Here is a 22,638-nt window from a genome sequence, read left to right on the forward strand (position 1 = left end):
TAATGAAACTGGGAACTTAATTTATTTAAACGTTTTTCAACCATTTTGTCCAGCCCTATAAATGATTAAAGCTAATGTAATCTGTTATCTGGATTAGAAAAGAGGTGACATGTTGGGATTAGGAGGCTAACGGTTGAAACGTTGACAGACTGAGGTGTCATCCCTTCAGATCCCTCTCTGCAGGCATCCTACCCCGCCTTCGTGATGTACACGTCGCTCGTCTATAAAAACATGACGGCTCCAGTCTACACCACGCTGAAGGGGGTGAGTGCAGCCGGCTCTGTGCTGATGGGCAGCGCAGCAGAGCGGACTCTAACCGGCCGGTTCGTCCGCAGAAAGCCACCCTGCTGAGCAGCAGCCCGTTCTCCGACGACTCGTCCAGCTCAGACGATTCCTCCAGTTCAGGAGAGGAGGACGGATCCGTCTGCAGCTCCCACAATTCCTCTGGGTCCAGGAAGGACGGCAGCCCAGGAAGCCCACGCTGCCTCAAGAGAGGTACAGGGGGTCAGAGGTCAAAGCTGCTGCCTGAAAGGAGCATCCATCCATCTGTTGGTCCATCCATCCATCCATCCATCCATCCATCCATCCATCCATCCATCCATCCATCCATCCATCCATCCATCCATCCATCCATCCATCCATCCATCCATCCATCTGTCGGTCCATCCATCCATCCATCCATCCATCCATCCATCCATCCATCCATCCATCCATCCATCCATCCATCCATCCATCCATCCATCCATCCATCCATCCATCCATCCATCCATCCATCCAACCATCCATTTTCTAACACCCTTGTCCCTAGTGGGGTGCCTAACACCATCTCGTTCCGGGCGAGAGGTGGGGTCATCCTGGACATGTCGCCAGTCTTTCTGTAGTTTTATCAATTCATTCTTGGTTTTTGCAAATTCCATATTTAAAGTTTTGACCACTAATCTATTACCCGTGAGGTATTTGCAGACTCAGAACTTGCTTCAGTTTAAAACATGATCTTAAACATTAAAAATTAAATTCTTTGTTTTCCGTTTGTTCATCGTTCCCTCGCTTGTAATTCTTCTAAATGTGCTGCAGCCGTGTCCGTGGCGTCTATGACGTCAGAGAGTGACTATGCCATCCCTCCCGATGCCTATTCCACGGACACGGAGTTCTCCGAACCCGAACAGAAACTCCCCAAGACCTGCAGCTCAGCCAGCAACAACGGCAAGAGTGTGAGCCGCACTTTTCAGTACATAGCCTTAAACTGTATTCAATGGAGGAAATATTTACTGCACAATCTAACGCTGAATTCTTGAAGTTCAGTAAGATTTTTTTAGATGTATTTTTGCAGAATGTAGTTGTTAAAACTGTTGTGTGTTTCAGGAGCCAATGGAGAAGTCAGGCTATCTGCTGAAAATGGTTAAAACGTGGAAGAAAACCTGGAAGAGACGCTGGTTCGTCCTCAAAGATGGAGAGCTGCTCTACTACAAGTCACCAGTATGTTGGAAACATATCTTCCTTTGATAGATGTTTATGGAGCGACTAGTTTAACTAAGAAATTCCCTTTAGTTTCTTTATTTTCTAGTCGAGATGAGAAAACAAGAGAGCATGCTAACAGGATGAATATCAAACAAAAACAACTGAAGCAGAAATGTTTAAAAGCAGCAAAGCTTTCTCCTATTTGTGCTTATTAGGCATTTTTAATCACTTTTAAAGGGGTCTCAAGTATTTTGACTAGTTTGCTGTACATCAACTTCGATCTCCTAAGCCCGTTTGGAAGCGTGTAATTGTGTAATAATTGTGGTTAGGACAGGGTTAAACTTGTATTTATTTATTCTGAAGCAGACCTCTGAGCTTTATTTTGAAAGTCTAAGGTAAATCCAGTTTTATATACATTTTTTTGGAGCCTTTCAGTGAATTTTCTCTCTATTATGTTCTATTAGTTTATGGTTGAAAGCCAATTTGAGTTTTAGCAAGCAGAGGCCTAGAAAGGCTTCTGCACTGGTTGCTATGGTGATTCCTGCTTTTGGCGGGAATCACCATAGCAACTGGAAGCTGGAACTTCAACAGACAAGCAAGAATTTAAGACTTACAGTAAACGTGTGACAACTATAAGTAATAGTGGAAAAAATCTTGAATCTTAAGCGGCACAGCCTTCTGTGTAGCAGACAGAGACATTTTTATGCGTCTACATTGTTTTATTTAGCAGATGTGACGAGTTAAAGTGACCCTTCACTTCCAGTTTTGAGTGGATGTTTCAGAGGAGAATTATAATGGGAAGGTTGGTGTGAACTTTGAACTCTGAGGTCACGTGATCGAAACCCTTAAGCCTTTATATCAGTGTGAAACCTACTGGCTGAAAGGCAACACAAATCTCCACATTCTGCTGTATAAAGTGTAGATGAGATGAAAAGTGTTGGGATGAAGGGAGTTTAAACTAAAGAGGTTTGGAGTATTTTGATGTTATTACCCAAAGCTGAACAGTCCGTGGTTAAAATGTAGAAATATTATGAAATTCAAACTCTGATTGTGTAAAAGCCATAAAAGGCATCAACATGTTTGACTATTGGTGATTTTGACTAGTGTTTCTACTGTAATATATGACTGAGATGGAGATTCAAAGAAAACTGACTTTGACTTATATTGGCAAAATCCCATTGGAGATATATTTTTTTTCCTTTTATGATTTTTTTTTACAAATAAATACAACGTATCCCTTCTAGAAATCAAACTTAAATATACTCTGGCTTTATCCTTTTAAACTGCTTCCCATCAGAAAATGATTTGTGTGGCTTTTATTTAACCTAATGTGTCCTATTAAACCATCCATCTATAATCTAGTTAGGAAAACGTAACCAGAAATTCAGTTTCAAAAACATGTTATTGTTGTTATAATGATCTAAAATCTCTAACGTTGACTCTTTCTCCATCAGAGCGACGTGATCAGGAAGCCTCAGGGCCAGATCGAAGTGAACGCGAGCAGCAGCATCACCCGTGGAGACGGCAAGCAAGTCCTTCAGGTATTGAGTTTAAATAAAAGGCTTTGACTTCAGTTCTCAACCAACCCTTGTGTTAATGTTTCTATGTGTTTTGTACTGTAGATTATGACGGGGAAGCATGTGTATTATCTGAAAGCGGACTCTCCTAACCTGCTGGAGGAGTGGCTGCGTGTCCTGCAGAGCGTCCTGAGGCTGAAAGCTGCCAGTCCTCTGTTCACTCAGCCAGACATCCGTCCCATCATGAAGGGACTTCTCATCAAGGTCCGCAACTATTTACTCACGTACTCCGACACTCTGCATGGAACGAACAAACGAAGGACAAGATTTCATAGCCCTTTTGACTTTTTATATTATCAAATTACATCATCCTACAACTACTTCCTGTCCTCTTCTTCGTTGTTTCTGAAAGTAGTAACATCCAGTTATTGATCATGTGACTCGTGTGAAGAAAAAAGCACAAAAGCATGGAGAAAGCTAATTTTGCATAATGGGTCCGCTTTAAAGTTTGTGTCTGTAATGTAACAAAATGTGAATAAGTTCATGGGATATTAATGCTATTTTGCAGACAAACTCGTGCATTTACCAAATTATTTGTTTTTTATGTTAAATTTTAACGTAGGTCTTTAACGTAACTCTTCTATTCCAGGTAAAGCACGGCTACTCGAAGCGGGTCTGGTGCGCTCTGATCGGCAAGACGTTGTACTACTTCCGCAGCCAAGAGGACAAGGTCTGTTTCTCCATCACTCACCAGTGGCGTACACAGACATTTTGGGGGTCTGGGGCTGAAATGGAAAACAGGGCACCTAGTGGAGAACAGGTGCCCTTAGTTTCAAGTGAACTAAGATATTTGCACTAGAAATTAGACCAAAATACTTGGTAACATTTTGCGTTTTTACAGTGTATCTGTATCTACACAAGACATAAAAACGTGGAAATGTATGTTTGTCTGATGGTCTAATCCAAACTGCGCCTGCTTCCAGTTCCCTCTGGGTCAGATTAAGTTGTGGGAGGCCCGGGTTGAGGAGGTGGACAGGTCAAAGGAGTCAGATGATGAGCTGAAAGCGTGTGGGCGGAGCTTAGAGGCGGCTCCCTTTACCATCGCCGTCCACCCTCAGGAGCAGAGCCCAACATACTTGCTAATCGAGTCGCGCCATGAAAAGGTCAGCGTCTGAAACTCCTCAAAATTTAAATAGTTTGGAATAATATGTGAGCTTATATTCTTATGATGTTAATATGTGGTTTTCTTTTGTTTTTGTTTTTTTAGGATTCATGGCTGTACCATCTGTCTGTGGCAGCAGGTACTACTGTGGGAAAAGTAGGCACCGAGTTCGAACAACTGGTGGGAAAACTCTTCCAACTGGACGGAGACGCCAGTGAGCAACTTTTATGAAATGGATTTCAAGTGCAAACGCAACAGTCGCAACATCCACTCATGATGGGCCTGAATGTTGTTTAAATTATGGGCTTTATTGTTTCTTAAAGGGGAGCTGATTGCATGGTTTTATACTCCCATGCGGGTCTCTACTGCTTCTGAAAACAGTCCAACCATTTAATAAAACCACCCAGCCGTCTTTTGTCTATAAGTTAATGTTTTTTGGTGTCTGGAAAATGAACGGTTTCAAAAACCTTCCAACAGTTGAGTCACACTGCTCTGTTACCTAGCAACCCCAGCAGAATTCCGCCTGTTACCTAGCAACTCAAGCTGAGTTCCAGCACATTTGGCCAACTGGTTTTACCGCTGTATTCGCTGTACAATGGCTGCTGGAAAAGACAAGTGTTTTGCTGTTGACTTACTATCCGGAAACCACTTGCTGCAAGCATGTTGGTTGTGAAGGAGACTCTACTTATGCTTTTCAAAGATGTTCAAACAGATGTCTCTTTGCAGCTATTTTCACATGCTAGTGTAAATGTGACAAGGGACCAAAAGCAGGAAGTGAAGGGCATTCTGGGTAAAAACAACCAAAACATACACTATTATCTTGCGCTAGTGGGAGAAATGATTAGTGATCTTTGGTCAGACATTTTGGGAAGGAGGAAGTTGCGCTCATTGTCTTCTTCAGATGCATTTATGTCATTTCCTTCTGTAGTTCTTGGTTCAGCGCCACCACAGGTGAGGAGGGGAACAGGTTTTTTAAAAGCTTTCATTTATTTCACACAGTACAAACCCCACCAACTGAAAATGTAATAAATATTGCAATTTTCTCTGCTGGCTCCTCAGATTCCCAGATCTGGAGAAATCCCACGCTGTGTTTCAGGAAGGAGGCTCTCTCTTCTCCTCTCACCACTCTGCCGTCACAAGCCCTGCAGACAGAAGCCGTCAAACTCTTCAAGGTACGCCGCACACTGCAAAAACACAAAATCCTGCTGAGCAATTTTTGTCTCGTTTGTAGTGCAAATGTCTTAAAACACTTGAACGAAGACAAAGCTTTCAAGTAACTTATCAACATAACATATGAGAGCTTGTTTTAAGCCAATTATTTCTTGATATTGATGAAAGTTTCATTGGCTGATTATTTCACTTATAACAAGACATTTTCCCCATGTCATAAGTGAAATATTCTTCCAATGAAACCAACGCTTTTTCATCAATATTAAGAAATTATTGACTTAAAATAAGCTCCTATATCTGTCTGAAAACTTACTTGTAATTTAGTTTAGTCTTAATTCAAGTGCACTAAGATATTTGCAGAAACTAGACCAAAAATAGTTGCTCAGATTTTGTGTTTTTGCAGTGAAAAAAGAAAACTAATTATTGTGCACAAACACTTGGAAGTTAATGATTTAGGCATTTCTGTTCAAACTCCGCCACCATAAAAAAAATTTTTTCCTACATGCCTTTTGCTCCCAGACCTGTCAGCTTTTCATCAACGTTGCCATCGACGCTCCAGCCATCGACTACCACGTCTCTCTGGCTCAGAGCGCTCTGCAGGTCTGCCTGGCCCATCCGGAGCTTCAGAACGAGTTCTTCTGCCAGCTCATGAAGCAAACTCGCATGAAGCAGCCGCAAAGCCACGCAGGACCTCTGCAGGTTGGAGCTTTTGCCACAAGATGGCGCCAGTTGCGCACTATATCTGGCATAGGGAAATAAAGGAAGCAAATGAAAGCTTTTCAGTTTTTGTCTGTCCGACTGGAACTAAGAAAGTTTAACTTTTTCACTGAAAATTTTATTTTGTTGTTTTGGTACCACTAGAGGGGGTACGAAAGAAGGTTCTGGGTTCAATTCCCAGCCCGGGGTCTTTCTGCATGGAGTTTGCATGTTCTCCCTGTGGATGGCGGGTTTTCTCTGGGTTCTCCGGCTTCCTCCCACAGTCCAAAAATGTGACTGCTAGGTTAATTGGCCTCTCTAAATTCTGTGTGTGCTTGGTTGTTTACCTGTCCAGGTGACCCCGCCTCTCACCTGGAACATTAGCTGGAGATGCACCAGCACCTCCTGACCCCACTAAGGGACAAGGGTGTTCAGAAGATGGATGTACCACTAGAATCTCTTCCTATCAGTCATCAGCAGGTGGCAGAAGTCGTTGAAACTTTTTGCGTGTTTCAGATTAGATTCCAAAGTATGATAGTGTCACCCAGCCGAACAATAAAAACTCACAGGCAGGATGAATCATCTCCCTTGTGCCCATAAAGAACCGGTTAGGTCAGACCTACAGTCAGAGCTTAGTTTTCATTTCACTAACAAATCCTACGACTCGGCCGTGTGACTCTGCTGAATGTGTAAGGCCTGTGTGTTTGTTTTTTTGCCCTGCAGGGTTGGCAGTTTCTGGCTCTCTGTGTCGGACTGTTTCTGCCGCGGCATCCTTTCCTCTGGCTGCTCCAGGTTCACCTGAAGAGACACGGAGACTCCAGGTGGGAAAACCGCCCAGACTCTGACATGGAGGCGTGGAAAACCACAAACGGAAGACAAAACATTTCAACATGATTATTTACAGGTTCAAACGCGAAGTTTACAGATGCAAACTGCAAAACACAAAAACGTAAATGCAAGAGAAAAACGCTGCAAACAAAAATGGTGCAAAAACAGAAAGTAGAAGCGCAGAATCAATTAATGATGAATTAAGATTAGCTCAATAATTTGCTTTCTGATCATAATTAGTTTTTTCCATGGTTTTGGTTGTGTTTTTGTTTGTATTTTTTGGTTGTCATGTTTTATTTTGGATTCTTAAAATCTCTTCCAGATCCAGTTTGGAGCCTCTTTCCACAAAAAGTCAATTTATTTCAGGAGCTTTATCAATAAATACCTTGTATAGATTAATTGCACACAGATTAATGTTTCAAAGTATTTATTTATGTTAAATATGATGAATTTCCATGAAAATATGACATTTAAAATTAGAATATTTCATCAGATCAATTTAATGTGGGTTTATTTAATACCTGCTTGAAGGTTTTTAATTTCCAAAAATACTTTTTAATCTGACAAATGAGATTCATCTGGGCATATTTTCTACTTTACTGTACGACTGTAATCATTGCGCCCTGGGACAGATCCATTTTGAACGTTCACCTATAGTATAATAATGTTGAGGAAGTTGCATATTGACGCAAAGTTCCTCATGAAGTCAAACATTATAAGTTCTGCTCCCGTCAGCTGTGCTTGGCTTCCCTTTCTTGCACTTCCTTTTAATGATTAACTGGCAGAACCGAACAATCATTAGGTTTTAAATGGTTCCCTTCTCATTCTTCAGCTTATTCACTCAGATGTCAAACGTTTTGGACTCATTTTTCCATTCAAAATGTAAAAACTGGGGGAATAAATGGAGCAATCCAGAATGTGAATGTCAGAACTCTCAAAAGGTGTAATGTTAGGTTTTCATTATTTAAGATTCTTCCATCAAACTAGTTTTGTTTTCCATCAACTAAGTTCGACGTACAGCAAGAAAAAAAGCCTCCAGATTATAGAATAGAAATATATAAACAATAATACTGCACAGTTATTAAAAATAACACTCATATTCAATGAAATGTGCAACCGACTCAAACCGAAGAATTTAAAAAAATTTACAAAATGTGTGAATTAGAGTCGTGCTAAGATAGTAAAACAATAAAATTATAAGAATAAACCCATAAAGGAATGAAGTTGAGATAATCCAGTGATAAAGTCATAATATCATGAGAATAAAGTCATAATATTACAAATTTATTTTAGTAATTTTATGACTTTATTCTCATATTATGACTTCTCAAAATATTATGATTTAATCTCACGTTATTAGAACTTTATTCTTGTATTACTATGACTATTTTATATCATTTTATGTAATATAACAACGTTATTTTTAGGATATTATGATTCTTAAAAAGAGGGTCAGAGTTTTTGCTTCAGAAGCATTTCTCGCCCTGCCAGGACGGAGGTGGGAAAGTATGCCATCTACTGCCAGCGCTCTCTGGAGCGGACCCAGCAGAAGGGCGAGCGCCAGGCCCGGCCGTCCCGAATGGAGATCCTGTCCATCCTGCTGAGGAATCCGTATCACCACTCTCTGCCTTTCAGCGTCCCCGTCCACTTCCTCAACAACACCTACCAGGTAAGAGCGCCAGAGTGCTGCTTCACTTTCTGGGCCCAAAGACTCGGCCAGCAACAACCGGAGCAAATCAAGGTTTCACTTGGTTGTGTTTATATCACTAGATATGAATATGTTTATCCCACTTTACGCTCCATTGACCTTCTGGTATGTTTCATAATGACGGTTAAAGTGAAACTTACATACAGCGTGATTTATAGTATGTAATTTTATTTATGTAGCTCATTTTCAGCAACAAGTCGATATAAAGCGCTTTACAGAAACTACAAGGAAATACAAACAAAATAAACCAAAGCAAAGAGCAAAAGAAGAAAAACCTAATAATGTTGATCCAAAGTAAATGAACTAGATACTCATAACCAGGGTTGGTAAGTATAAGTATCATCTGGTCTGGGTTGTGCTGTGGTGGTGCAGGGTTTAAGCACAACCCACATATGGAGGCCTTGTCACAGGTTTGATTCCCAGCCTTGGTGACCTTTGCTGCATGTCTTCCCCCTTCCATCATTACCCACTTTCCTGTTAATTAACTATAAAATAAAGGCCTCTAGAGCCAAAAAAATCTTAAAAACAAAAAAAAAAGTATCATCTGGTCTAATTCATTTTCTGGTTTGGAAGAATAGGAGTCTAAAAAGTAATTGCTCAGGTAGTTTTAATGGATTCCCAGTTCTAATCCCTGTTGCTGAATGAGTATAAATATTCTCTGGACTTTCTAAGTGTGCTCTAAATGTGTAAAAGTAACGAGTAAGTACTCCACAGTTTCTAAGTAACAATAAAAACTAAATGTTCCTGTTCGGAATAATTTTTCCTGGATCCTAACTTTGTTCTAAATCCTTTTCTGGGTTGCAATAATAGGAGTCTCTCTGTATAATAATCTAAAATTAATCTGATTTTGGTCTAACTAGTGAGAACTCTACAGATTCTAAAAACATAAAACATAAAATAAAAAGAGGAAAGGACACATTAGGGCAAATGGCAACATTCAGACAAAGCAAAGGGCAAAACAAAGACATGCGTGAAGGCGGTGACGTCACAGGGCCATGATGAGAAAAGCTCAGTTCATAAGTTCCTTTCTGAGACGGGAACTGTTCCCAAAGTTAAGGAACCAGCATCTCTCTGCGTTTTCCAAACCTCTTTTTCATAATCGGTCTTGTCGTCCATCTTTCTTCTGCTCCGTCTGTTTAGGTGGTGAGCTTTGATGCGTCCACAACTGTGGACGAGTTCCAGAGTCGCCTCAATCAGGACACGGGGATGAGGAAAACCGGACTTTCCGGCTTCAGCCTGTACACAGACGACCCCACCGGACGAGAACTGGAGCACTGCCTGTCAGGAGGCATCAAGGTGCGTCTTTCAATCGCAGGACGAGTCTGGCTTCCCCCGGCTTTGCACCACAATACATTAAAGATCTGCTGTTGTTGTTTCAAACTTCCAGAAAACTGCAAAACTGCGGAAACACTGAGATCCTTTGCATCAAAACTAAAATCGCATCTGCTTAGACATGCTTTTGAACCAAAATAAATGAAACACTGGCCAACATTTTTGATGTGTAATTTTAACGATGACACTCATCAAAATGTAATGTTTGTTACTGTTTTTCTCAATTGTTGACTGTGTGATGCTTTTTCTGACTTTGTGTTTTTATGAAGTAAAGCACCTTGAACTGCTTTGCTGCTGAAAAAGCTATTAAAATAAATTAGATTGACTGATTTAACATGCTGACACTGGGCTGGATGGGATTTTTGTTGGCAGATTTGTGACGTTCTGTCCAAATGGGAGCAGGCGTCTAAAGAGCAGCACTCTGGGAAGTCTGAAAACACCAGAACCGTCCGCCTTACCTACAAGAACCGGTGCTTTCTTTTATTCCTCAGTTCTTCTTTGCTGTGATGTAGAATAATTATTAGTAATTTTGTAATCTTTCTGCTTTGTCCGTCGCCAGGCTGTACTTCTGTCACCAGATGAGAGGCGAGTCGGAGAGGGAGCGGCTGCTGCTGGCTTACCAGACTAATGAAGCCATCGTCGCCGGACACTTTCCCGTCAACAAGGAACTGGCTCTGGAAATGGCAGCGCTGCTCGCCCAGGTCCGGTAAAAATCTCTCTCTCTCTCTCTGGTCGATTTTAAACTCAGAACTCCAGCATATCTCATGAAGCATCACTGTACCAAAAAAACATTTGACAAAAACATTTATTTCCTATGCAGGGGTGTCCAAACTTTTTACCAAATGGGCCAAAAACATCGAGTCAAAAGGACTCTATGGCCAAAAAGTTTTTATTTTTTACCAACTCAGCAATAAACTCAGCATGCAATACTTCAGTTAAACAGAAATGTATTTAGATATGTTGTTGAAAAAGGATAAGTAAATTATTGTAGATCCAAAACTTAAAATTGGGTTCTGCAATTAAAAATGATTTTACAAATTTTCTAGATATCAGATAGAAAAAATAGGACATAATTTAATCAATTTGAGTAATTAAATCAGGATTTAGGTCAGTTTTACTTTGAAAATACTTGCTGCATTTTGTCAAATCTATTAAATTAATTATAAGCAGATTTGGGTGCAGCAAGATTTCTTTTGAATAAAAGTCACTGGTTCTTTTAGAGAACCAAAAAGCAAATCCTCTATATAGTGCTGCTCTGTATAATTTCATGCAATAATTATTTTTTATTGTGAAAAGGAGTTAAATGGTTTATTTACATATGTTAAAGTATTCTAATATAGTATAAAATAAGTTTAAATGGTAAAATGAAAAATATTTCCTATTTTTATCCAATTAATCAATTAATTGTCAGAATAATCAATAGAATAATAAAATGATAATTAGCTGCAGCAGGTTGTGACTTTCTACAAGTTTTTAACCTAAAGTCCAAAAAAATTACATTTTGTAATTTATGCTAAAAATTTTACAAAAATGTATTTTGTTAAAGACAAATATTTCTTCTTTTTTTTAAAAAACTCTTTATCTGGCCAATGCGGGTTTGAAAGTGTAAAAACCTGCTGTGTTTGATCTCGTTCTCAGGTTGAGTTTGGAGATTTTGAACGGTCCTTGTTTGCTGGATCGGCTCAAAGTAAATCCAGTCAGACCTTAAAACAAGTGTTGGACCGATTCTACCCTAAACATTACCGCAGAACCTCATCAGAGGAGCAGCAGAGGTAAAAACACAAAAACAGTTTGCTTTTCGTCCCTGTTTACGCTCTCAAGTCTGATTTTAAGGCCTTATGATGACATTTGTGCCGTTTTCAGACAACTGGCGCAGCGTCTGTCCGCCCGCTGGGCCTCCCTCAAGGGGCGCGGTTCATCCGAGTGTGTCCGGATCTACCTGACTGTCGCCAGGAAATGGCCGTTTTTTGGTGCCAAGCTGTTCCAGGCGGAGGTGAGCGAAGCTGCCTGAGAGGCAAATGCAGCTTCGCCAAGTTTGGGCCAAGATTGAGCTTCACATTTGGATCTAGAATGGAAGCCAATCCAGATCCAGAGCCTGAAAAACGAGCCCGCATCATCACCCCTCCTCCACTGTGGTTGACAGTTGGTATGAGGTGTTTGTGCTGACACGCCATGGTTGGTTTGACTCCAAACAGAGTGCTGTGCATTATAGGTCTGAAACGATTAATCAAATCAATTGTGATTAATCAGATCAATCATGATTACTCAATTATTTAAATAATCGTCAACTAATTTATCAAACGATTAATCATTAACTGGAGTATACAGACTAAAAATGTCCGTTTGCTGAAAGAACAACATATTCAGAGCAGTAATTAAGCCAAAACTGTACAAAAAAATAAATTTCACATTTAAGATGAAAAACCTTCAATATGTTTAACCCTAAACTCTTCAAGTGGCATTTTTAGATTCACCTGGTTCAAATTCTGTAAAAAAAAAAAAAAAACTTTTGTTATCCAATTATTAATCAGTCAGTCATAAAAATAATCAAAAGATCAGACATTTGTAAATATTTCCATTTTCAGACTACCACTCCCTCCCCTGAGTCGGGTCAGAGTGTTTGGCTGGCGGTGCATGAAGACGGGATCAGCGTTCTGGAGCACAACTCGATCGTAAGCTGCTCTTCTGGAACAGACATGCAGTCATAAACACTTTGCTTTACGGCCTGTTCTTTGCCTCCATTGTCCTGTCGTTAAAAACATAAAAGCTTTATGTGCTCTGAAGTCCGCTCAGTGTCGGTAACGGTTTAACCTGTGTGTCAGAAACTGCTGGTGACCCATCCCTACAAGAACCTGATGACGTTTGGAGGCTGCAAGGAGGACTTCATGCTGGTGGTGGGCCAAAACATCGGCAAGGACAAACCTACCGAGAAGCATCTGTTTGCGATGGACGCCTCCAAAGTGAGCAATAATGTATTGGGATGATTTTACCACATGAGAATTTGAATATCACCTGATTTTCTCTAAAATATTTGAAAGAAAATGGAGCTCGTAAAGCTGAAATACCTTGGCACAATGCTATTTGGCGTTAGCAAAGCAGCCAATCCTGGAGTGCTATTAATTTTCCTTGGTGCTGATTGGCTGTAATCTCCAAGAGTGGCTGTAAAGAAGACTGTTTCCACTACATGTGCAAAATTCACATTTTGCACATTTTTTTACTTCCATTTGGGACTTAACTGCTTATAAAAACAACCTAAGTACTTGAAAAAACACCCAGACATATTTTGGTGTCTGGAAAATGAGCTGTTTCAAAGAACTCCCAATGTCACAGTCCAAGAGCACTGCACCGTTACCTAGCAACCCCAGCTGATCCCAGCCCTGTTACCTAGCAACCCAAGCAGATCTCCGGAACGTTTGGTTGGCTGGTTCTACCTCTGTATATTTTGTTGTTGACCTACTGTCCATAAACCACTTGCTGGATTCTTGTTGGTTGCGCAGGAGTCTCCATTTCTGCTTTTCAAATTTGTGTAGTTATACAATGATACTTTACCAAAGACTAAAGAGAAATTCTACAACCCGTAAGATCTGACACTACTCCATTTTTTTTGTTCACATTTTGTGAAGAAGAAAGTTTTATTCATGTCTTCTTCAAAGGTTTTTGTATCATTTTCTTCAGTGGTTCTTGGTGCAGCTCCACCACAGGCGAGGAGGGGAACTGGTTTCTCAAAGAGTTTGTTTTTTTCACCGTGCAATGTGAAAGTGAATCACAGCAGCTGAAAATATAGTAAATGTTGCAACTTTGGTCCCCAATCGAACCAAGTATACCAGTGAAAATGGGTTTAAAGTCATGGCCATAGTGAATGCATGTAAAACATTTGCTTGGAAATGTCATCTTAAAAGTTGCATCTAAGTGAAGTGAAGCAAAAATGGCAATCAGATAAAGTGAGATGCTAACAGGCCATTTACCCCTCTTTGTTTGTGTCTGTTTGGCTTCGTGGGACAGATCAGGGAAATCACCCTCCTCATCTCCAGTTACATCAACAGCGCTCATCAGCAGAAGGCCGCCGCCCACCACCTGTCCGCCCCGGCTCTGATGGTGGCCCAGCCCGTCAGCCTCAAGAGCAAAGAGCTGAGGAGCAAATCCCCGCCGGCGCTCGGACGCCCGAGCAAGGCCCCCACGCTGCTCTGACGCACGCCGAGCTTCAGCTAGAAAAACAAGCTCCGACTCCGTTATTTCTGCAGACAGAATGTCTCTTCAGTTCATGCTGAAAAAGTGATCTGTTTGGTATATTTAGTATTAAAAAGTGGAAACCAGACCTCTATTGGCTAGCAGAGGTTTTAGCATCTATTCTAAGTACTTGTTTGCTTGTGATGAGGAAGGTAATGCTATTTATTATTAACATTGTTCCTAAATCGCTCATAAGTCTCTGTGAGTTTGGTTTATTTTCTTCCGTGAAATTTTATTTAAAGTCTGTTTTTGCTGTTTTATTATTATTATTTGTTTAGAATCCAACTAAGCAAAAAGATGCAACAATTGCAGCTAGAGTTAAATCTAAGCATTAAAGAAACTCATATCTACTAATCAATAAATATTTTTATCATATTTTTTATCCAGAGAGCTGTTCTCACATGCTTTTTAGAAGTAAACATGAGAAAATACTTACGTTAATACACCAACACTTTGCAAGAATTAAAAAAATCCCGGTGCTCATGACGGCAACTTTTGAGTATTACCGTTGCTAAAAGGTATTGTTTTTACAACCGAGAGCAATTGATTATCGGTAATTAGAGTTGAAAATTAGGTTTTACGGATGGACCAAAGAGCAGAAGGAGGAAGTTCAAACCACCCAACAGCTCAACTTCAGAACCACTAAAACAGTTCTTAGTGCAGCATATTACTGTTAAAATCTTTCAAGTGTGCATGCAAGCTTAAACATGTGGGTGCTAATGCTTAATTGTATATTTTTCATATTTCTCTTCACCCACTTCAATTTGGCCAATTTTCAAGATGGCCACCATTTTTTAGCCTTACAAACCAATTATTATTGTCATAAAATGGTACCGATTTTCATTACTTGAATGAACTTTATGTGACATAATTTGTTTTTGACAGTGTGTGACAGAATTCCTTCATTCATTTAATTAAGTTGAAGATTGTTCTGTTTTACTGTAGAAATTATTCATCAAGCTGTAAGCGTGGCAGTAGTCATGTAGTTGCAACAGTTCGCCATTAGAGGGCGTATCGAATACTGAACGCTCCAACGGAAATTCAGCGCTCTAACGGCTGGTGATTAGCGGGGAGTTGCTCATATCTATCTGCTAACAGGAACAGGTACATATAAATTATTAATTCAATTATAGTAATATATAAGTATTGTACAAGTCGCTGAGTGTGTAATGTTTACATGTTATTTGTTTCAGTAAACTAGCTAGCAGCTTATGATTGAACCTTCACAGTTGATGTTGGGATGTACAGAATAGTGCAGCTATAATTAGTGTACATGAAGAAGTGAACTAAGGTAGAATAATTTATTTGAACAATACTTATTAATAGTTTGTTTTTTTAAGCCAGGTTGTAAATATTTATTTACACGAAGCAGCCCAACAGGAATTCAGCGATGTAACGGCTGTTAACAGTTGTTAAAGAAAGCCTAAAAACCATACCGATGTATTATAAAGTGTGCAACATATGATAATGCTCTTCATACAAATGTAAAGTAATAATATGTAGCTAAATCAGATACCAATACTGAAAGGACCTTATTGTTTGTGAGTCTCACACCACTGGTAGGAGATAAAAATGTGTGAAATGGACTCAGAAGCAGTTGTCTTAATGGTTAGCGTTAGCTTTTGCAATCTTTAATGTCTTTAGCGATTTGTAGTTAGCTCATGCAATTTAAATTTTTTTTAGTGATGTAGCATTAGCTTAATTTTTTTTTTTACATGTGTAGCAGTTTAGCATTAGGATAGCTAAAATTGAGCGGTTTTGCTTTAGCTTCTGCTAATTTTTTATGCGTTTAGTTGTTTAGCATTCTTGTTTAGTGAATTAGCCATTAGTGGAGATAACTTTTTGGTTATCAGTGCTCACTTCTGGTAATAACTATTGCCAATTTTATGGAAGACATATTATTTGCATTACAACATAGGCAGCCATTTTGAAAAATGTCAACCAGAAAAATGTGTTTTCTTTGGTTAAAAATATGACACCAAATATACTAATCTAATTAGTAATTTTAGTGCAAAAAATTTGTTTTACTAAGGGCTAAGCACTAAGGGTTTTCATTTGAGCTATAGGGTGCAGTCCCTCAACAAGAAGTGAAACCAAATGAAAGCAGGAAATAAAATGCAGACAGCAGGATGCGGTTGTTTTCTAAAGTGTAGAGTAGGTTTTGTTTTGTGCTCCTAGTTACTGAACAGCCAGGAAAGCGGTAAACTTTAATCCCTTACTGCCTTCAGGCCATTCTGAGAAAGAGAATAACTGGAATCGGTTGACTCACTTGTGTCAAAGACTGTGTGGCAGAGTCTTGTATGGGCAAGTCTTATTGTCTTTAGGTTTCACAGAGAATGAAACGTAAAGCTCAAATGAGTTTTTTCAAAGAGAGATTATTGCAGTAGTGGTGTCTGGGCTATACCTTAGACCGGTTCTGTATTGTAATCTGTAAGGAATGGATTATTCTTGATGAAATACATGTTCTTTAAAGCAGAATACCAAACGTAGGGCTGTTTGCCACTGTAAACAGTTTTAATACCACAAGTTCAGTTTAACCTGAATTCATAGTTCTTCTGCATAGGGAAAAGATGCTGATTTATTTGTAAGAACCAAACCACTAATCCATGAAATATCAATTTGCGATGTGGCAAATATGATTGATATTATTCATAATTTGGGCATTGAGTGTGGAACCAGTTTCAGTTTTATATGGAAAGATTATCAATACTCCAAACATGTTCTTTATTTTGTCAACATGTACCATCAATTAGAGCTTATCAGATTGGATGAAATCAAAGTACATTGAAGATGTAACTGTTTATGCACATTATAGGAATATAACATTTTATTGTCAGCGAAGAGATGTAAATAAACAGAGCAATTTTTGTAGAAATTTATTTTTAAGTATTTTAACTGAGACATAGCTTTCTTGGTCCGTTATTCCCTCCGGTTTTGGATGCGGCCAGAAGGATTTCTCATACTTTTTGACTTTTGGATAGTTATGAGTAACCATGGCAACAAGGTATTTTGATCTTATTTTTTACAAGTTGAAGGAATCTTCAAATTCAAACCATTTCTCCCATTGATAATAATGGACAATAATCATATACCCTACTTCAATGTCTCTCTGGTCGGCTTTCTAAGCATATGGTCAGATAGAGATGTAAAGAGGAGCGGCAAAAGCAAATGAGGTGGATTAGCAATGGTTACCAACTCCAAGTTACCTACCGATTTGTGTATTGGTGGATAAAAGTGAGTATGAATGGATGAATGTGACTGTCCTGTACAGCGCTTTGAGTGGAAATGATTGGAAAAGCGCTATATAAATTCAGTCCATTTACACGAAAATGTCAAAAATTCAAATACACATTTCTAATATTTTTTAAAATATCCGAAATACAAACTTTTCGTGTTTTATCCACAGGTTTCACTTCACACCGTTGTAGTTTATTTTTAGGCAGTTATGAGTCACGGTGTCAAAACCTTAAACTGTTGCTGCACCGGCTGGTTACGCCACAGGTTGTTGCTAGGTAACAGCAACAACCTGTTGCTGTTACCTAGCAGCAACAGGTTGTTGTTGCTAGGTAACAACTACCAGCCGTGCTTAGCTTGCAGTGAGAAGTTGAATAGCAAAAACCTTCTCTCTTCCCACATTTCCCAGAATGCTATGTGGTTCTGGATCAAAGTTCAGTGAATATTGTATAAATTTAATATCCTATCAGATATATTTTCTATTGATATTAATCATGTGTCTATCACAGTATATATTATTGATTTATTATCCAGCCCCAACTTGGGTTACACTCTAATCAGACAAAGACCAATTTCAAGGCATCAAATTGCCTTCAACAATGCTCAACTTTTTATTTTTGTCCCGAAGTATCAGATAGCCTTCAAATTAAATATTAATTCACTCAAAATTTCTTGGGTAAAAGTGGCACTTTTTTATTTTACTTAAGTAAAAAGTGTCTGACAAAGAAATTACTCAAGTGTAAGAAAGGAAATGTTAGAGATTGCTCAAGTAATGACTGTTGGATCACAGCACCTTAATTCTGATGTCAGACTGACAAAACTAGAAAGTTAAGTGCAAATTCTGGTATTTTAAAAACTAAAATGTGAAAAATCTTACAAAGTGACTAAATGACAATGTACTTTTATACCTTAAACTTGTGTTTTCTTCTAAGAGAGTGTGAGACAGTAGACATTTTTTTTTTTTAGAGTTGTGGACAAAGGGATAAACGTGTAACTGGTTTACATAAATGTGAGTCACAAAGCCTATGGAAATCTACGTAAAGCGACTGAAACTAGAACATTCAGTCATTTTCCTGCCTCCTCCTCCTCATTGGTGCAGAGGGAATCATGCCGATACCTGCAAGACGGTGCCGACAGCGATGGGCCCGCCCTCATTCCTGTAACAGACCTGGGGGGAGGGGAGACATAAGACACTCCGACCTGCCCGAACAAGTTACGAAACCTGTTTTTGTGGCCTAGTTGCTATAGAGACGAAAGGCAGGCAGAAGGGAACAAACTGGGTGAGGCAGGAGGCATCAGTAAACGACACTCCGACCAGTTTTTGTTTACATTCTTTTGTTGGGAAGTTTTAATTTAGCTTCTTTGGAAAATTTTGCTCCTGCCACCTCAGAACCATTTTGTTTCACGATTCTAGAGCTTGAATTTTCCAAAGCCGTCTTAAATGAACGCCTGGTGTGTTAATTTAAGCAACCAGACTGACTGGTTCAGCATGCAAAGAAAGCAGTTCTGTTGATAAGACAAGGAATTCCCAGAAAAGGGTTTTCTGTGGAAAAGTAAACCTACAGTGTGTGCAAGTATATTTTAGTAAATTATATGACAACGCTTTAGGTCACGACTGATTTAGAAAACTTTAAATGCAGCAGCTTTCGAAGTCAAGAGACATTATAAATGGAAAACAAAGCTTCCAGAGGCGCCACACCCAGGTGACCCTCACGTCAGCTGAAAATCTTCCACTGAAACTGCAAGTAAACATGTCAGGCAAATTATTTGAGATCAAAGTGGTTTATGTTACAATGAAGAAATCGTCACTTAAAATTAATTTTACATTGTAACTTAACAAAAAACTTCCAACTCAAGAATACATTTTAAAAGTTTTATTAAAAAGTCAAACAGCATAAGAAACTGTACAGTCTATGATAAGAAATTTCCAGCTTTTGAACAGATTCTAACATTAAAAGGCATTACATCAACCACATCTTCAAAAAAATAAAAAGTCATGATCAGATACATGTTGTGCCAAGAGTTTCCACATGTTATAAATAAAGGGGCAACCATAAGAGAGAAAAAAAAAAAAGTTCTGGAAACAAGTCTTAGATTCTCAAAAAAGGACTAAAAACAAAATGGCACTCTTCCTCTCAGGATGACTCTCCATAGACTTCCTGCTGCTTTACATTTGCTCCCTTTGCTGGATTTTTAGGAGAAAAAAAAAAGGCAGGTTACGCAACAAAACCCATGAGCAAATAGTTTTACAGCGACAGTGTACAGGAAGCTGCTTTTACCTGAGTCTTGCTGTAGCGCTGCTGCCGTTTCCGATTAACCAAGAACTACACCGGGAGAGAAAGATTGATTAGAGATCCATGAACATTTATGCAGGAGATTTAGGCGTTTTCACCTTGAAGTGCGCACTCACCAGGGCCACAAGGCCGAAGACCACAACCAGCACCACGACCACGATGACGGCAATGATTCCACCGGTCAGGTGCTGCATGGTGATAGTTGGACGCTCCTCATCTACGTAGTACACCAAAATCTTATCCATCTCCAGGTTCTGGCTGCCCCCGCTGAGCTGGACCTTGGCCTGGTCCAGGAACAGAGGGGAGACCTTCAGCTGTAAGAGAAGAGAAAGTCGGTGAGGATAAATTCAGAATAACTCAACTGTATCAGAGACTTTCAGAAACTTACATCTTTCTCCATGTAGTAGGCCATGGTGCCAATGTCAGTGGCACGTTCTCCTTTCGGCTTCTCTATATCTATCACAATGTAGCGACCGTCAGGGTCATACTAAAAGTAAAAAGACCAAAAGATTTTATTATGAGGATCAGTTTTCATTATTACATCTTGTTTTAATGTGCCAAAGCAAACGGCTCCAGTCATTGGCTAGAAGTTCTCACCTGAACTTCTTTAACCAGATTGCTGTCGAACTGGTAACGGGTTTGAAGGAGGTTTTTTGCCGACCTATAGGATGGAGAGGTTTTCATTAGGAAGTTTAGTCATAAACAGTGTCTGAATAAGAGTGGAAGCGTTGTATAAACATACGTTTTCAGAGCAGCTTCATCCACCTTGCTGTTAACTTCTTTGTGCTTCAGCTCAAGACGAACCATGCTGAGAAAAAAAAATAAAAAATTAAAACTTAAAAACGTCACTTTCTAACATTCACCTGGAGCCAGAACAGCAGGAGTTTTACTCACAAGGTCTCCACCAGCTTGGAGCAGTTTATGTTCTTATCGCCCTTGTCGGATCTGCGAACACCGGCGCTGTTGACGCACCAGCACTCCTCTGTTTTGTTGCACTGCTTGGCCTTGAATTTACCATTAGTCTCGCATTCTGGGTCGTAGATACCGTCGTTGTCTACAATGGCGTCTTCATGTGGCTTTCCACCGATGTTAAGACGGACGTCGTTGCCCATTCTTCTCCTGAACATCTCAGCTTTCATCAAAAAGCATTTTGAGACCACTAAAGGTGGATGATGAAAAAAAAAAAACATAACATGAGAACACGACCAAACACATGCAGCACCCATGTGTCACAGCATGTGTAGTTTACTCACATTTTTCACAGTCGATGGGTTGTGGGGTATTCTCATCAAGGGGGAGTTGACATGTACATGGGGGTGCAGCACCCTGACAGTCGACCCATTTCATTGTTTTACATGAACCACCTGAGCAAAGAAACAAAACAAATTTGTATTTAATCAAAGGTGAACACCACAACCTGCACTTATTGTACCCCTGCTATATGGAAATTAACTAGTCGGAAGGACCAACAGGTACACTGGCAGGTTTGTTCAACACCTGGGCGTTGGTTTCCGCAAACTGACAAAGTCCCCAGAGTGAGGTGGAGCGCCCATCCCCCACCTTTACCAATCTGAACGTTTCCAATACTTTCCATACATTAAAAAAACATAATAACTTCAAATGTAAAATTAAACAATATTAATAAAAAAAAAAATAGACGGTTACTAAATCTAATCAGTTGACGGTACTTACAGGCAGAGTCCACGGTTTGCAAAGCTGCAAAGACAGCCAGCGCCAGAAGGATGAAACCCTTCATAGTGATTGTTTCCAAAAGAGTAAACTTTCTTCTTCTTTAAAAATAAAAAGCGTCCGTCGTCCGCAGAGGTCACACAAAGAATGAAGAAGGCGCTCAACAATACTTCCTTTTTCCTCCTGACGCAGGTGTGTCTACCGGGCGAACCTGTTTGGAGAGAAACTTCACCGGGAGCGCGCACGCACAAAAGAGCAAAGTCACGAGCACGGCTCAGGTGTGGTAACGAGCAAAATTCCCACTGATTGTAATCCGTGGAGCTTGTTGTCGCCCTCAACTGACAAAAACACTCGCGACGGAGTAGATTTATATGAGAAGCGGCGCTTTACGTCACTAATTAGCATAAGCGGTGATGGAGGTGGGAGGAGGGAGTGGACGGAACGGTGACGCTCACCTGGTTCCGGTGTGACCATATTTGTTGTCTGTTTCGGTGTTTCTGTCTCTGTTGACATATTTTCTGCTTTCGGCTGGTAAACATTCCTTGTTTTCTTTCGGTCTCAGTTTTGTCTTTATGTATTTTAGAAACAGTTTGTAAAATATGTTTATATCAAAACAAGTAAGTTAATTTTAAAATGGCATCAAAAGACGTTTTCACATTATGTGAATAATGTGAGCCAAAGGGCTATCCACCAGTTTTGGTGCCCCACCCACGCAAGTTTCTTTCTCACATAAAATGTAAATAGAAATTATTCTTTATTTTTAAGACCTCCAGCAGAGCCGGCTCAAGGCATAAGTGAACTAAGGAGCCGTTTAGAGCCCACTGACTTTCAGCAGGCCCACTGTGGTAAAATTAATTTTACCACAGAGCTAGGATATTGTTTATTGATAATGTGAATACTATTAAATACTGTACTGTTACATTTTAGGCTATGAGTTTAATCTTTGTTATCTGGAACAAACCTTCAGAAAACGGTCTAAACCAAATTCATTTAAGATTTTAAAAACCCTCCTGTTTAGAGTTGCCTTTAACTGGAACACTGATTAACATATTTAATGTGTATTTGCTTGATGATCTTTGATTATGACGTTTGACAAAATGTAATGTTTATTTAGGTTTCATAATATTATGTTTTTATGGTTTGAAGCACTTTAGGAAATGTCTTCCTAAATTTACATCAAAGCTTGTGCACAAACAAGAAGCTTCACTTGAAGTCAGACTGAAGGCGCGTCTGCAGCTCGGGCATTTTTAGTTCTTCATCCACTAAAGCTTCTCACAGTGCGTAGTAGAGTATGCAGAAATTTGACTAAAATAGGAGTAGCGA

At 39.6% G+C, this 22,638-nt stretch overlaps 3 protein-coding genes across 10 annotated transcripts in view; 2 read left to right on the top strand and 1 right to left on the bottom strand.

The window, feature by feature from the left end:
- Nucleotides 1-14,480, top strand: part of plekhh2 (pleckstrin homology domain containing, family H (with MyTH4 domain) member 2) — a 31,671-nt gene extending 17,191 nt beyond the window's left edge. For all 5 annotated transcript variants that reach the window (XM_081616093.1, XM_008430389.3, XM_081616094.1 and 2 more), the window contains 21 exons: nt 170-264; nt 336-495; nt 1,075-1,211; nt 1,363-1,476; nt 2,913-2,999; nt 3,081-3,239; nt 3,625-3,705; nt 3,959-4,138; nt 4,243-4,351; nt 5,197-5,309; nt 5,827-6,006; nt 6,727-6,824; nt 8,323-8,500; nt 9,680-9,835; nt 10,244-10,341; nt 10,431-10,572; nt 11,510-11,643; nt 11,735-11,864; nt 12,457-12,543; nt 12,694-12,831; nt 13,874-14,480. In XM_081616093.1, the coding sequence (XP_081472219.1) occupies nt 170-264; nt 336-495; nt 1,075-1,211; nt 1,363-1,476; nt 2,913-2,999; nt 3,081-3,239; nt 3,625-3,705; nt 3,959-4,138; nt 4,243-4,351; nt 5,197-5,309; nt 5,827-6,006; nt 6,727-6,824; nt 8,323-8,500; nt 9,680-9,835; nt 10,244-10,341; nt 10,431-10,572; nt 11,510-11,643; nt 11,735-11,864; nt 12,457-12,543; nt 12,694-12,831; nt 13,874-14,059 (2,762 nt within the window). In that variant the 3' untranslated portion in view covers nt 14,060-14,480. The remainder of the gene's footprint in view (nt 1-169; nt 265-335; nt 496-1,074; nt 1,212-1,362; nt 1,477-2,912; nt 3,000-3,080; nt 3,240-3,624; nt 3,706-3,958; nt 4,139-4,242; nt 4,352-5,196; nt 5,310-5,826; nt 6,007-6,726; nt 6,825-8,322; nt 8,501-9,679; nt 9,836-10,243; nt 10,342-10,430; nt 10,573-11,509; nt 11,644-11,734; nt 11,865-12,456; nt 12,544-12,693; nt 12,832-13,873) is intronic.
- Nucleotides 14,481-19,191: 4,711 nt separating this feature from the next.
- On the bottom strand, nt 19,192-21,667 carry epcam (epithelial cell adhesion molecule). Its single transcript, XM_008430393.3, has 9 exons — nt 21,319-21,667; nt 20,880-20,990; nt 20,521-20,785; nt 20,369-20,434; nt 20,224-20,287; nt 20,015-20,113; nt 19,743-19,940; nt 19,612-19,656; nt 19,192-19,517 (listed from the first exon to the last, which is right to left on the bottom strand). Exons 1-9 carry the CDS (start codon nt 21,380-21,382, stop codon nt 19,500-19,502), a joined length of 930 nt encoding a protein of 309 aa, XP_008428615.1. The 5' UTR covers nt 21,383-21,667; the 3' UTR covers nt 19,192-19,499.
- Nucleotides 19,849-22,638, top strand: part of LOC103477334 (uncharacterized) — a 39,467-nt gene continuing 36,677 nt past the window's right edge. For all 4 annotated transcript variants that reach the window (XR_014091060.1, XM_081616090.1, XM_081616091.1 and 1 more), the window contains exon 1: nt 19,849-19,961. The gene's annotated coding sequence lies outside the window, so the exon portion shown is untranslated. The remainder of the gene's footprint in view (nt 19,962-22,638) is intronic.

The sequence above is a fragment of the Poecilia reticulata genome, chromosome 15, assembly GCF_904066995.2.
Source record: "Poecilia reticulata chromosome 15, P_reticulata-male-v2, whole genome shotgun sequence".
NCBI classification, from domain to species: Eukaryota; Metazoa; Chordata; class Actinopteri; order Cyprinodontiformes; family Poeciliidae; genus Poecilia; species Poecilia reticulata.